General features: G+C 44.8%; 2 protein-coding genes across 2 annotated transcripts in view; both read right to left on the bottom strand.

Annotated features, from left to right (window-relative positions):
* Positions 1 to 16,040, bottom strand: part of ZNF385C (zinc finger protein 385C) — a 142,747-nt gene that overhangs the window by 43,596 nt on the left and 83,111 nt on the right. The gene's annotated exons all lie outside the window — the stretch shown is intronic.
* Positions 7,645 to 12,530, bottom strand: C6H17orf113 (chromosome 6 C17orf113 homolog). The gene is given in 10 exon segments (XM_084807036.1): positions 7,645 to 7,772; positions 7,775 to 7,855; positions 7,858 to 8,018; positions 8,065 to 8,223; positions 8,316 to 8,416; positions 8,800 to 9,024; positions 11,773 to 12,055; positions 12,174 to 12,225; positions 12,228 to 12,272; positions 12,347 to 12,530. Coding segments are annotated over 10 exon segments (1,419 nt in total).

The raw sequence follows: 16,040 nt of genomic DNA, 5'->3' as shown, positions 1-16,040 counted from the left end.
AATTCTTAGAGAAACTCTCCATCCACCAGGAATGCCTTCAGAGGATCCAAATGGAATTTACGAGAGTTGCCTGCTGTTTGAAGAGGGAAGCAGTCCCAGCTAGCCTAACTTAAGGGGGGAGGTCCCTCTCTTCTCGTGAGGCCTCTAAGCACAGCTTCTCATGCAAGGCCAATCGGACAGACCATCTAAGTTCCGCCCTGGCCTTCTCTCTCTCTGCTCTGCGCCTGCACCTGGCATCTATTAGGTCAACCTCTTGTTCGCTGCCTCTCTTGGGGGGGGGTGAGGAGGGGCCCTCAAGCTCAGCCATCTGTACGTTTGTAACCTGAGAAGCAGGCCTACTCATATCTGGGCTAGCCTTGGAAAACACCTCCCCCATGTCTGATAGTTCTCCTTCAGAATCTGAACTGCTATCTCACTCCCTGCGCTCAGAAACATCCCTGACACCGTGAGGGCAAAAACCTGAGTGACAGAACCATGGTGGAGATGCAGTATATCTCTGTGAGCATTAATCTCAACATAGGCATTCCTCTACAATGCAGAATACACTGTTTTACATTTAGATGTGATAATGATACACATTTTTAATGATCACAGCATACATCTTGCTTCCTAAAAATACTACAGTGTCTACTATTTTGGACTGGCACATGCTAGCAAGGTCACAAGATTCAGTCCCAGTTCCTAAGTAAATCGGACACCATTGTGCTACCCCAAAGAAGTAAACATCTAGCAGGCAAGCTCCATTATTACATACACATTCCGCATAAACCAGGAAATGTTAAGTCATGCAGACAAAATAAATACTTCAGTTATTCAGTAAGATGTGCTTGGAAGATACTCTGATTGCGTGGATGGACTCTGTCTACTTCTTGGGGCAGGCTGGTGAACAAACACACTTCAGAAGGGACGCTCTAAGGTGCTGAGACAGAATTCAACAGCAAATTTGATTCCCTTGTATCCAGACTCATTCAAGACTGGAGGTATTTTTTCCATTAATTGTCTGGCTTTGGGTGTTAAATAAGAATAGAAAGATTGTATTATCACCAGGGATGCTCTCTTATCTTGTATTTGGGCTTTGCATATGTAATACACATACACCTATCAACTTATGACAAAATGGCTCTAGTCCACATAAGCTTATGCCACAACAAATGTCGCAAGGTAGTTGGGAAGGTACAACACCTTCCAGTCTCCTTGGAGGAACAGCTGGATATAATCAATAAATAAAGCAAACCATTCTCCCTGTGGGCTTGGCTATTGGAGTGTTCTCTTGTTCCTGTTTCCAGGTTTCATTCAAAACAAGGTTAACCTTTTGGGTTATTTTTCAACCAGGCTTGTGCTTCTTGGCTTGCCCCTCTCTTGTCCCCCTGCCCCCCATGACAGCAATTTCTTGTCAGCGATATTCCAACAGAGCAGCTGTGGGATGTATTTTTAGCAGTTAATTTAGACACTCAATTAAAAGGATTTGCCTCAACAAGAACGGTGAAGTCTTTGGAGACCTGGATAGAATGACACGATCTTAGTGGAGATGAACCGCTTGGCTGAAGGTGGGAAGGGGCTTGCTGGGTGAGAAGGTTTACGTTAGGAGAGAGATGCCCTAAAAAGCCTTCCCCAACCTGGTGTCCACCACATGTTTTTGACCAGGACCCCAACATTCCTGATCATTGGCCATGCTCACTGGGGATGATGGGAGTTGATCCAAAACATATGGAGGGCACCTGGTTGGGAAGGTTGCATTAAAACAGGGGGGAGCAACTGTGTGGGGTCTGGGGGTGCCTGCAAAAACACACACACCATTTTGCTGCCACAGTTCAGTGGCAAATTGCTATAGCATGTTACAAAGTTCAAATTTAGCTTGTTCTGAAGTTAAAAGTCAAGGCTTTTAGTGATCCATAGTGCTACAGCTATGATTTTTTTAAAGGCCGTTTTTTTGCCACACCATGGGGCTGGCAAAGGCCACATGGGAGGGGGACGGGGGCCACATGCAGCTCGCAGGCCATGTGTTGCCCACCCCTTCCCTAAAACATCCCTTCCTTTGTACATTATAAGCTGGGCAGGTTGACAGATGGAGAGGAACAAGGCCAGATGTGAGCACAGAACAAATCTATAGACAGACATTCTGTTCCAGGAAGACAATTCTCCTCCAGTTTGCAACATAAATATGTCCAAGGAACATCTAACCCTTCTCTTTCACCCGTTACAAAACTGTAGGATGCAGAGAAACCATCCTTCCTAGTAATGATCCCACCATCACCCACAAAGACTTAGAGCAGTGTTGAGCAACTTGCAACCCTCCAAATGTTGTTCAACTACAACTACATCATCCCTCACCACTGGCTATGCTGGCTAGGGCTGATGGGAACTGCAGTCCAACACCATCTGGAAGACCACACATTCCCCACCCCTGCCTTACAGGGTCAGCAGCAGTACACTGCTATCAAGAGTATTCCATCCTTCCCCAACCTAGTGCCCTCCAGTTGTTTTGAATTATAGCTCCCAAAATTCCTGACCATTAGCCATGTTGGCTGGGGCTGATGGAAGTTGAAGTACCAAACATCTGGAGGGCACTGGTTGGGAAAGGCTGGTTTATTCTATTTCCAGCAGTGGTCAGCAAGATATATCTGGAAAAACATGAGCCCCCTCCCCCCCTTTCTGGTATTCAAAGATATACTGCCTCTGTACATGGAGGCTGTAGTGGACTGCCATGATTAATAGCTGCTGGGAAACTCATCTACCCTGAATTTATCTAACCCTTTATAAGAACAGAAAAGTTGCTTTGCTGGATCAGGCCAAAGGTTCATCTTGCCCATTATTCTGGCTCATGAACAGGGCAGGAATGTAACACCTGACCATTGCTCTGAGGATGGGAGTGCAGGAGAAGGGGCTTCATCTAAAATCCCTCCTGAAGAGCAACAGCCTGGCCACAGTGATCCTAGCAACCTCCTGACTGAACTACAGCAAGGCATTGCGCATGGGACTGCCTTTGAAGACTTCTCGGAAACTTCAGTGGTACGAAATGCTGCTGCCGGGTAAGTAACTGAGACTGAACACAGGGAACCCATGACAGCTGCACTGGCTGCTGGTGTATTTCCAGGCACAATTCAAAGTGCTGGTCATTACCAAGAAAACCCTGGATGGCTTGGGGCCTGGCAACCTGAAGGGCTACCTTTTTCCTCGTGAGCTTGCCTGGACGTTCATTCATCCTGAGACGCCAGCCGCTGTGCTCCCTGTCATCTCCAGTTAGGCAGGTGGCGACTGATTGTGGAGAGGGGTTTGGGGGGGTGGAACCTCATATTTGCCCTCACTATAGAGGCTCACCTGGCACCAACTATGATGTCCTTTTGGTGCCATGAGCAGACTCCCAATGCCCCTCCAGCATATTTTATGAGCTGGTTTCAGTACCATCTTTACAGCTTTGTTGGAATGTATTAATTTTATGGCTGCTGTTCCTGTGTGTTTTAATATTTTCTATGGAGTTTTAATTGCATTTGTTGGTTTAAATTGTACACCATCGGGGCAGTCTTGCACCAGATGCCCTATATATAAATGGTAGATGTATTTCTTAAAAAAATTTAAAGTGGCAAAATTAAATTAGAACTGGGTTTCCGCATCCAACCTTCTTTAGCATGCAAGCGAGTGTAAGCAAAGGAGTAAAATGTTGGAGAAGGGAGATTTTCTTATCCCGCTTCCCCATTCTACACAAGTCCCATGTTCTGAAATAGGAAGTTCTTCCTCCTCTTAGGGCTGCCAAATACCTCGTCAGTGGGAGGAGCCACAGAGTACAACAGCAAACAGACCCAGGAGGTGGGTGCGGACTGGCCAGGGGGTGGAGCTTGATGAGCACCTGGAGGGGCGGGGCAAGTTTTCTGAGGTCAGGAGCAGAGCCTGGCTACTCAGAATGCAGCGTCAAGAGGGGCCCCTTTGGGCTCCACATACCTGGTTTATTCAGTGAAATACCCGATACCAAAATCTGAGGAAAAATGCTGAATGGGCAGTAAAATAACTTATGGTTGGCAGCCCTATACCTCCTCATGTACAGAACCTCCGCCCCACAAGCAGGAAGGGAAGAGTCTTGAGGACACCCACAGACTTTTTTAAAAAAGTAACAGACTGACAATTCCACTGTCTAGAGATGGGACATCCTGGTTACTTTTGATGCCATTTCTTCTTGTGTGCAGGGTAAATCTGATAGCTGCCCATATGAAAAAAAATTAGAGAAATCTAGGACTTCAGTCTAGCTGTGACTGGGCAGCAGTGTGCTCCCCCAACTACTCAAAAGGTAGAAGTGAAGACAAGAGATCTTGCCTTTCTTCAGGTCTGACTTTGGTTGAAAAATGTGGGTTTTAAAACAGATTTTTAAACATGTAAAAATTATGCTGCATATGGCAATGCAGTTCAGTGTTACAATCCCCATTGCAGGTTGTGGGGATTGCAGCTGGAAGTAGCTTACAATAGCCCTGCGAGGTAGTCTACTGTATTTTGTACTTTGGAACATTAATACAATGTACAATATATTTTGAACAATAAAATATTTCTTAAAACGTTGCAGTTGAAGGTATATCACCACCACCCTGTACCTGAACACTTTCTGTTGGTGGCTGCTTTAGATTTCCAGCAAAAAAAACAAAAGAGACCACACAATACATAAGTCAGGTTTCAGCAGGGGATCCTAGTTAAATTAGCTCCAACCATCACTCCCCCAACCCAGTCCTGTGCCCAACTGAACACAGATGTCTTGTGCCCCATTCTTTTTCATGCAGAAGCCTTGTGCTTTCCTCTAACAGTATAAGACAGAGATTCCAAATTAAGTTTGTGTGTGTTTGCGCGCATGCACACAGACGCGTGCACACATGTTATTTTATATTGGCCTTCCCCAGCCTGGTCCCCTCCAGATGCCTTGGACTACAATTCCCATTAGCCCCTGCCAGCATGGCCAGTAATGATGGGAGTTGTAGGTCAACGTATCTGGAGGGGACCAGGTTGGGGGGTGGGAGCTGTTCCACACACAGACCAGGAGTGGGCAACTGGTGGCCCTTCAAATGTTTCGGCCTACAACTCCCATAAGCCCTAGCCAGCACAGCCAATCATGAGGGATCATGGGAGTTGTAAGCCAAAAATTTAGAAGGCCACAAGTTGCTCACCCCTGACATAGACACACTCTCTCTGGTGACGGCAACACAAAATCACACTGCAGCCGTTTTAATGTTCACAGCTATCTACCCGGTGCTAAAGCAGACATATCTACCAGATTCATTGCTAGCTAATCTTGGTCCTGTCCAGTTCCCCCGCCCTCACTTTCAATTGTAAGAGTTGTGGGCAGTGCTCTTCTAAAATCCCACCCTCAAATAGATGGCCCTCAGGGTAAATCAAAGTAACTTTTAAGGAAAAACTAGAAATCATAAACTATGAATCATTTCTGTTCCTTTCATCCCATATATACGTCCTGTTATTACAAAGAGAGAGAGGGGCATCTTTTAAAAAAGATAGCTAGACACTAGGAAACATTAACACAAATTATTTCATGAGTGAGTGAGCTGGTTTATACAAGAACTGGTTTTTTACAAGAATGAGCCTCAGGCTCATATGCAACAGTTGTATGCGAAGTCAACTGGGGTTCCTTGGACATCACCCTACAACAATCCCAGCTCCTCGATCGTCTATTGTACACCAGCCCCATTCCTGCACTTTCTCCCAGCACCCAGGTAATTCCCCTTCCTTTTGAACCAGGGGCCTGATTGCCCACACCAGCAAGCCCAACAAAGAAGGGGGCTGGAATGGCAGCAAAAGCAGGGCCAGATGAAGCCAACTGAACGGCGGGGTGCGGGGGCAATCTGAGGGATGTGTAAGATGAATTGGGAAGGACAGATTTAGCTCAGGCAGATTTGGAGTCCATACAGCCAAATTTAGACCAGTGGACCAGAACTATATAGACTTTGGCTCTGCTTCTGGCACTGCATAGATTAGTGACAATTTATAGCCCCTGATCTATATATAGTGCATTCTCCCCTCTCTCCCTGCCCACTCATTGAAGGTTCTGGTTCTTACTGTCTCCTCACACAAGATCCTGGCCCTTTTCCAGAATCTTGAAGAGCGGGCAACTGCTATCTGTGTTCTGCTCTCTAATAAGGGCAACAAATTAGTTTACCAGTTACAGTACGTCGAGTTGCAGTATATACAAGAAAGGTTTCTGTAACCTCAGAAAAACAGTGGCCTAAGGGAGCTGGGAGCAAAATGGACCAAAAGACACATTCTTCCCTCTTTTTTTCAGTCATGAGGCCCTCCCCAGTTGCCAGAACCCCATTTTGTTTCTTGCATTATTACACTGAATGTGGGAACCTGCAACTCATTGTGGTTAAGGTTAAAACAAAATAATTGTTTGACGGGAGGAAAAAAAGAAGAGCGCTGCAGTCTTTAAATGAAGCATTTAAGGCACACACACCCCTATCCTATTCAGATCAATCACATAATCTCAGTATGATTTAACACTGTCACATTATTTCCAGTAACACTGTAGTTTAGTTCAAGTGGTGTTCTTAATGTCCCCTTCTAAACTTTACTTGTTCTGTTCTGTTATAAAGTCTGCTTTTCTCAGGCTTTCATAGTACGAGGGCCAAGAGGCAACAGTAAGAACCGGACATGGAACAACCGATTGGTTCCAAATTGGGAAAGGAGTACAACAAGGCTGCATATTGTCGCCTTGCTTATTTAATTTATATGCAGAGTACATCATGAGAAATGCCGGGTTGGATGAATCACAGGTCGGAATTAAGATTGCCGGGAGAATTATCAACAACCTCCAATACGCAGACGATACTACCCTAATGGCAGAAAGCGAAGAGGATCTAAAGAGCCTCTTGTTGAGGGTGAAAGTGGAGAGTGCAAAAGCTGGTTTGAAACTCAACATTAAAAAAACTAAAATCATGGCATCTGGCCCCATCACTTCCTGGCATATAGAAGGGGAAGAAATGGAAGCAGTGACAGATTTTACTTTCTTGGGCTCCAAGATCACCACAGACGGTGACTGTAGCCATGAAATTAAAAGACGCTTGCTCCTTGGGAGGAAAGCTATGGCAAACCTAGACAGCATAGTAAGAAGCAGAGACATCACCTTGCTGACAAAGGTCCGTATAATCAAGCTATGGTTTTCCCAGTAGCAACGTATGGCTGTGAGAGCTGGACTATAAGGAAGGCTGAGCACCAAAGAATCGATGCTTTTGAACTGTGGTGCTGGAGAAGACTCTTACAAGTCCCCTGGACTGCAAGGAGGTCAAATCAGTCTATCCTAAAGGAAATCAACCCTGAGTGCTCATTGGAAGGACAGATGCTGAAGCTCCAATATTTTGGCCACCTAATGAGAAGAGGAAAGCTCCCTGGAAAAGACCCTGATGCTGGGAAAGATTGAAGGCAAAAGGAGAAGGGGATGGCAGAGGATGAGATGGCTAGATAGCATCACCGATGCAATGAATATGGACTTGAGCACACTCAGGAGAGAGCGGAGGACAGGAAGGCCTGGCGTGCTGTGGTCCATGGGGTCACAAAGAGTTGGACACGACTTAAGGACTGAACAACAACAACAACAAAGATAAAATCAAACTCACTGATGGCTGGCCCATCAGTGGCAATTTTCATGATGTTGGACAAGTCCTAGTCTTCTTTTGAATAACCCCACTGGCCCTGCTTCAGGAGTTCCCTTCCTTTGCTGATTTTCTCAGAAAGTGCAGAGCCGAAAGGCATCACCAAAACTACTGCAGCCAGGACAGCAAATCCAGGAACAATTCATGCATCTCAGAATTGCCACACACCAGCTTAACACAAAGATCTTGGTAGGAGAGCTGATTAAAGCTAAATATGATTGGAGGGGGAAATCATGCAGTGCCTGCTCGCTTATCACTGCACAGGAACATGCCTGCAAGAGGAAGTTCAGCTCATCTACACCATAGCTTCCAATCTCATCGAAAGAGGGAGGATAGCACTTGCCGTTAAAAATGGTGGCGAAAGAGTTGCCCACTTCCAAAGAACTGTTAGGGAATATCCTGCAGTTTGCACTGGATACCCTGCAAGTACGTCTCCTTGAAATGCTCGAAGTTCCCAAGGTGTACCTTGGACCAGTCAGTCAGTTCCACCCCCTTGCAGCAGAACCTATTCGCTTCATCCTGGTCCTCACTGAGTTCATTAATGAGCTCTTGCAAGTTGAGGCCACTGGCCTTCTTCTGGTTTTGGAGGCTGACAATGGTGGCAGAGATTATGGGTTGCAATATGGAGAAATCAAAGTCCTCTAACTGGAAGAACTGGTTTATAGTTTGTGGAAGATGGGCAGGATGTCTACAAGTAGTTTAGTGAAGGCCACAAAAAGGAATTTCTTCAGCTCTTCAGAGAGGCCAAATGCAAGTGGGAATCTTTCTGACTCACTCTCCAGCTGAAGCAATAAGGTTGGCCAAGAAGAATCAATAGCTCCCATGGCTGGTAAGATGGAGCTACAGTGGATAAGTTTTGGCCTTTCCATGTCTATTTCACAGAACTCAAAGACACTCTGCAACTGTCAGATGCCATTGTTTTCTGCTGTAATGTTTACAGAGAAACTGTAGACAGCACCGATCACAACCTCATATTTCTGCACATAATTTATGCTGAAGATTTCCTTAGCCGCCAGCAACAGACTACTCCAATGCTGAGAGAGGCAATGTATATCAGTGAGCAGAGGGAAAATGGATTTCACTTTAGATTCTAAACCACATCGGGGGGATCCTCCAGAATTCAGCATGCAACTTTCATGGTTGGCACATCAAAGGAACACGTTGCCTTGATTGTTTTCTCAACTGCTGTGTGGTCCTTGCTGCCTGGAAGCTGAATTATGCCAAGGAACATGATGAAGGTTTGGTCCTCAAGGGGGAAGATGGTGGTACTAAATATCACTAGGCTCCTTTGTTCCAGCGCATCCAGTGTCTCATCCACTACCAGCCCAACAAAAGGCGAGGTCTTCATCCTGAGCTTGTCTTCACTGCGTAGGACTTTGGTGATGGCTGCCTGGTGAGGATGAGACAAGGACCAAAGTTTGGGAGACAGGAGTGGGAGAAACAGAAAAATGATGTAGATATGAATGTTGACTTGCAATACCCCAGCCCTCCAAAAATGAAGGGAGCCTCGTAAAGAGTCCCAAGCCGTTAACAGGTGAGGGATACGTTTCTTTTTCTTCTTCTTTTCATCCCTAATTTCACTTATCTTCATTATTTTAAGCCATGCCACAGGTTTATGTGACCTTGTTGCCTTCCTTTATTAGGTCTTTTCCTTGTGCTGGGGGCAAGAATTATGACTGTCAGCTAAGTAATCTTTGGTTTGTGACAGCTACACCTAGAGAAGGATGAAACCACATACTTGGCATTGCAGTGATCTGTACAATGTGAATTTCTTAAAAGCATCTGAGTCAGATCAAGGGAATACAGGAGGAAAAGGCTGCATGCACATGTATTGCCCACAGAGAAACACTGCTTGCAGTGCACAGTGATGTCTATGGAGAAAGGCATGTTTTATTTATTTATTTAATTTCTATACCACCCAATAGCCAAAGCTCTCTGTATGTATTGCCCCATTTTTGTCATCCACGCCGCAGATATTTGGTTATCTACCACAGCAGATTAACTTGTGGAATGTTTCAGTATATAGATCAGATTTCTTGGATCAGGGATATGTACATATTTTAGCCCAGAAAATATGTGGGCAATATTAGCTCATTATCAGAAAGGGTCACTAACGCTATACCCCACCTATTTCTCCCCCTGCTTATAAATGCTCTTCTAAATGTTCTGTCAGATCCAACCCCCAGATTGTACAAGAAAACATATGTACACACACACACACACACACACACACAGATTAGAGCCTGGTTGTTCAAATTCTCCACCATCACCCAACATGTATGTAGCGTAACAAGATATTTAGACTGCAATCTTGTATCCATTTACCAGGGAGTACGTCCAACTAGATTCAATAGGTCTTACTTCTGAGTAGACATGTATAGGATCCGCTGTTGGAAATCTATTCATTCTCACTGCACAGGGGCAGAATGTAGGGAACACGTAGTGAAGGAATCTTGAAACTTCTGATCATACTTTTTAGGCCTTTTCGGGCAGATTTCATTGGATTTCACTGTAAAGGTATCATTCCTCTACTTTCCCCCAGTCTACTGTATTTCATAGGGTCAAAATATCCAGGAGCACCACAGGCACAAGACTGGGGCCACTCCCTTCACAGGTTAGTACTTGGATGGGAGACTGCCTGGGAATCAGGCTTCCTGCACTGAGCAGGGGGTTGGACTCGATGGACTTGTAGGCCTCTTCCAACCGTACGATTCTATGATTCTAAGACATGCCATTGTCCATTTTGCATGAACTTGCTTCCTTTTGCATACCAAAGACTGACTGTTTTTGCCCATTTGTACTTTCATCAGTTCCTTCCAGGCAGCACTGATACAAAGCCCTGGTGTACTGAAAACTATTCTATTAAATTATTTTAATCACTAACCTCCCCACCCCCAGTCCTGCCCCTTCTCATTTCAAAAGCAAATTTTGCAAGTGTGTGTGTGTGTGTGTGTGTGACAGAGAAATCTAATTAGCATGTTTATCTGCCATAAAACAGAGACCCTTATTTATGCAAAGAACTGGCAAATGCTCAAGACTGGGCAAACAAATTAATTTGATTTTAATAGGCATAGAACGCTGGTAAAATGAACGGATTTTCCCCCTTCTTCTCCTGAGCTCTTGTTGCTTTGGCTTGGTGATTGTGCTCATGGACCAGTGGAGAATGGGGAGAGAGAATTTCTTTTAAAGAGGAAACCACAATAACAGAGTTGCCTATTATGTTAATTTGAGATACTTTTCTCATTATAGGGCTCAGTATTTAACTATCATGTCATTTAAAAAGAAAAAAAGATCTCAGTTTGAAGATTCTTTTTACGGTTAGTAATTTCTCTGTGCAATCATTAAAAGGTCCTGGGCTATGTAATGTGTGTGTCTACATGTATACATAATGATTAAAAATTATCAGTGCTTAGTATGTATGTTAAATGCATGTTAAACTTGAAAAAAATTGCTTCATAGCAGCCCACAATCTACATTTAAAATAATATACCCAACAGGAAATGGCAGTTTTGTGCGTATGGTGCAGTTCTCTCTCCCCTCACCCTTGCTTAGGAACTTCAACAGTGAAACATGTTTGAAACTGATTTCAAACATGTTTGAGTAGGCATGCTTTCTGATTTGATATAAATCTGACTTTCCCCCAACTTACTTTTGAGTCTTTCTGCTTCTCCTACATCTCTAACCCTCCTAGCAATCTAAGCTCAACTCTGCATCTTCTCACCTGTCTCTACCAGTGGAAACTTAGCAAAGTAGTGGGTAAGAATATGGGGATAATACTGACCTACATTACAAGGTCGTTACATGGATTATTATAATGACATATGTGAAAACCTTTGAGTATTCCAAAGTGCTATCTAAATTCTAAAGCATTACTGCCACCACTCCTTTCTTGGGCTCCTGAATTAGTTAAAAATTAAAATAAACTGATGCTGAATAAATTATGCAGAAGCAATCAAAACAAATGCTCTTTTGTTGCATATTTTATTCTGATCACAATATCAGGGTTATCTATGCATAGATTTATGATATTTTTGGTCCACAGAATGTGTATATATATACACACACACACACACACACACACACACAGAACAGGTGAGACAGCACACAAAAACCAGGGCATGCGCTAGCAGATACGCGCCTGTATTGCCCGGTAGTCTCCATTGTTCTCAGAAGTCAGCAGTGCTTGGCAGAGATTGAACTTCTGCAGCTTAAGCAAAGAGGAACATCTTTCAATGGAGACCTCCTCCTTGCCCATCCAGTAGACAGTGGTGAGGAGGGCTATCTTGACAGGGTTGACTTCCACTCTGATATTGACAATGGCACCCATTCCCTAGGGAGGTGGTGGGCTCTCCCACACCGGAGGCCTTCAAGACGAGGCTGGACAGCCACCTGTCAGCGATGCTCTGACTTGGATTCCTGCACTGAGCAGGGGGTTGGACTCGATGGCCTTGTGGGCCCCTTCCAACCCTACTATTCTGTGATTCTATGATTCAAGCCCAGCTCCTGGTGGCTTTGCACCCATATGCTTTAAAGGCCAACTGCTCTCTGTTGACTGCCAGGGCCTGTCGGTGAGCCCCCAAGGTGACATGCACAGGAGGACACAGCGCTGGAAGTTATCTGAGCCCATGGTCATAGAATCATAGAATAGTAGGGTTGGAAGGGGCCTACAAGGCCATCGAGTCCAACCCCCTGCTCAAGGCAGGTCATGGTGTTCTCAGCTTTGCCATGCTTACTTTTTGCAAGGGCCTGGCCGCAGTCAGTGCAAAACATGAGTTTCTGTTCATAGTCAAATTCCAGCCAGGTGAGCTCTTCCTTCCAGTGCTCATTGAAACAATGCTTGCACTTCTTGCTTGAACTGGAGGCTTCCCCAGCAGGCTTCTTCCCAAGCGGCACCATCGCTTGCTCCTGAGCTGGGGAACCAAAGGTTATGGAGGAGGAACTGATTTTTTCCCCCTTGCAGGAGGAGAAGCAGCTTTTTACATTTAATTTAGAAAGGGAGGTCTATTTACCACTTCCGTGGTTTGACTGGAGGTGAAAGAGACAATGAGGAAAGGGATTAGGGAACTGGCAGATCTCGCCCAGCCTTGCTAGTTAGCGGTTCGTTTTAATGGTCAAAGAGACAACTGTGCATTGTGAACAAAGCTGCAAGACTCCCCCGTGCTGATGCTTTTCGCACAGGAAGCAGACCTGTGCCAAGGTGTTCCACATCATAACTCTCCATTTTCTTGGAATTATACTCCAACAGGCTTGACACTCTGTGCGCTCTACAACATGGAAAACCAGATTCCTGAAGTGGGGAGAGGGATCAAGAGGAGTGAACCACAACAAGCAGAATCCAGTGGGACATTTTGCACAAACCTTATTCAAATAAATTGGAGCTGAGCTGCGTAAGAGATTAGCAGTGTCCTTGAACAGCTCCCATTCATTTCAATGGGACTTGGACAGAAAACATCCTGCTACATTCCATCCCACGGTAGAACAATTCCGAACACTAACCCAGTCTCAGCAGGGATGGATGTGTGTGCATCCATCCCTACCATGGCTCAGGTAGAGCTGTAATATTAAGGAATTATATTTCTCCAAATTGTGTACGGAACAGGGACGAAGAATCTGAGCTAAACTTTCTTCCATGCTACCACAACTAAACCTCTCTGCTAAGAGCTCCAATGCTGCTACTGTTGCAAACTCTTCAGCATCCATTTGGGCAACAGGAAACCACCACCACCCCTCGAGCTTGGAGAACCTCGGGGGCAGCATTGTGCCTGCCCAACCTTTTAAAACTGAAAAGATATAGATTATACCACTTCTGAACTCCACCTTCCTCTGGTTAGGGTGGCACTTGTGCGTATGCAACAGGTGCACAAAAACTGTGGCAGTAGCTACCATAGGAACAGTTGTTCATGTACTTCCTGTTGTGGTGCTACTGTCGCTGAGGAAGCTGGAATCTGGAAGCACCCCATGCCTCCACCCCTATCCCAAAGTTTCAGGGTATCTAGTGTGGAGGAAGGGGTATCTCCACACTAGATGCCCTTTTCTCCAGTCACACTCACTGAACCTGACCCGCAAATTGGTTAGTTTAATATTTCCGTTCACTGAAAGCATGTTTCCAAAATGCGTGTTTAAAATCTAGAACATCAAGACACAGTATACTGCTCGGCAGAAGCACAGTTTTTCAGATCAATTCCGTATATGTAAGCGGCATGAAGATGCAAGGCGTAAGTTGCTCATCTTAACTGACGTACTGAGATGAGCTCTTGGAAGTGGCTCTGGCTTGAGGCAGCAGCTCAGTTCTGGCAAAGCTTCTCTGAAGAGCTAATTTACCAGCATTTTCAGAAAAGCCTAGTAAGGATGAACAAAACATTTGTGACAAACAGATAATGGAAAAGAAACTTACCCTAAAGGACAATAAAACCAGGTGATAGAATACAAAGGAAAAGAAGTCATCCACCCCCTTTTATTGGTTGCTTTCCCTCCCTTAAAGAAGTGGTAGTTCTGCAGCTTCAGCAGCCCGATGCCCCCTGCTCACAAATACATGGGGACCAATTACTCAGCAGGGAGGGAAATGGAACCGAGAAAATGCCAAGAAGCACTCTCCTCCAGAGAACCGGATGGCGCAGAGGAATGTCAGAACTACTAAAGCGCAGAAGGTTCTAGAGCTGGGGTAGGGAACCTTTTTTATGTTGAGGGCTACATTCTGTTGGGGTTAATCTGTCGGAGGCTGCATGCTGGTGGTGGGTGGGACTGAAGCCAGCACTAGATGAGGCCACCCTTCTCTCTCTTTCTCTCTCTCTGCCACATGTTTTGTGTCTCTGTTTTTGCCACACCTCCTTCTCTCTCTCTCTCTCTCTTTCCAACACCCTCTTCTTTCTTTTTCTCTCTGTCCCTGCCCTGGGAACAGGGACAGATCACTCTTGCCAGAGGTCTGAACTGATCACTTGCAGAGGGCTTTTCATCATCGCACTTTTATTGTACAAACCAGAGGCTACTGCAAAAGGAGTGACCCACAGACTCAGTGCTTTAAGATCTAAAAAGGAGAATCACATCACCTTTTAGAATTAGGAGTAGGACCACATGAAATTAGGCTGGGGGCTGCAGGTTGCCCACCCTTGTTCTAGAGTTTCTGAAGGCCATTTTACTTATCACGTTATTTAGGTGTATACTGAAGATGTTGTAAGCATAAGCTTAATAGTATAATATGTGAACGCAACCAACAAGTTTTTGCTCACAAACCAATATACCAAGTACACTGGTCAGGGAGCCAGGATTGGCTTTGGCTCACTCTTGTATGTACATTTAGTGACAAGCCCTGGTTTGCAGTTGTGTAATGTAGAAAACAACACTGACACCCTGAAGCCTGAAACCAGTAACTCCTTGCTGAAATTAAGCCCTGGTACTGGTTCCCCTTTGGCTGTGCTTGGAAATGCAAGTTGGCTACATCAACTTGGCAGGAAGAGATGTAAAATCTGCAGAGCTTGTGGATGCCGTGCTTGTGGATGCCATACAAGTGCAGAATTTAGTAATGGGCACAGAATTCAGTACCCTGAGAATCTCAGCCTTCTTTTTTCTTTTCTTAAAAACAAAACAAAACAAGGTTCTAGTCCTTATGGCTACAAAGATCTGAGCTAAATATGGAGCTAACTCTTTAGTCCAGGGGATGGGGGGGGATTTCCAATAATCGCCCCTTCCTACAGCTAGAGTTACTGATTCTCATTTAAGACATGGTTTAGACAGATTCTCTGCTGACACAGCACCTGCAGTGGCATACAATCGAAAAGAATAATTCAAAAACATTAAAGAACAAAAGCCATACACAAAGCTAACAAGACATCAATAATGGCATAATAGATTATGCAAAATGGGTAAATTTGCACAACTTGCAGATGACAGTCCTTGGGGGCTGAATTTAGAGTTTTTGCTTCTCTAGTGCAGAGGAAGCACAACTCTTCCTGTAAGACAGCCAAATCCTCTTCCAGACAGGAGTGTCTGGAAAAGGTCTAGCAGGGGTTGAAGAGTGATCCTTCTTCACTTGAATAAGGATGCATGAAATGACATTAAGATCCCACTTTATTGTATGTTCCAAAGTTATCCCTTGCACTGAAAGCAAAGTCCTGGAGTTGAGTCCCTCCATTACTGCTTCCCTAGTGCAAAGGGTCAAAGAAATCTTGGAAAAGGAGATTGGGCTTTCAAACAGTCTGGAAGAGAAGTTGGCATAGACTATAAACTGCTGCAGAAGAAGGTTTTTCTGTTTGTGAGGTGATCATAGCCTTCAGATTATCTTAAAACTTCTGCATATACTGCAGAAAAATCAAAGACCAGCTTTCCCCTTCAGGCAATATCTCAGGGTCAAACTACACTTCAGGCTGTTTTCCTTAGGGGGGGGGAGAATACAGATTTGAACCCAGGAGT

The sequence above is a fragment of the Heloderma suspectum genome, chromosome 6 (assembly GCF_057233095.1).
Source record: "Heloderma suspectum isolate Gila_16-S chromosome 6, 16-S_ref, whole genome shotgun sequence".
Classification (NCBI taxonomy): Eukaryota; Metazoa; Chordata; class Lepidosauria; order Squamata; family Helodermatidae; genus Heloderma; species Heloderma suspectum.
This window is presented reverse-complemented; position numbering and strand designations above follow the sequence as displayed.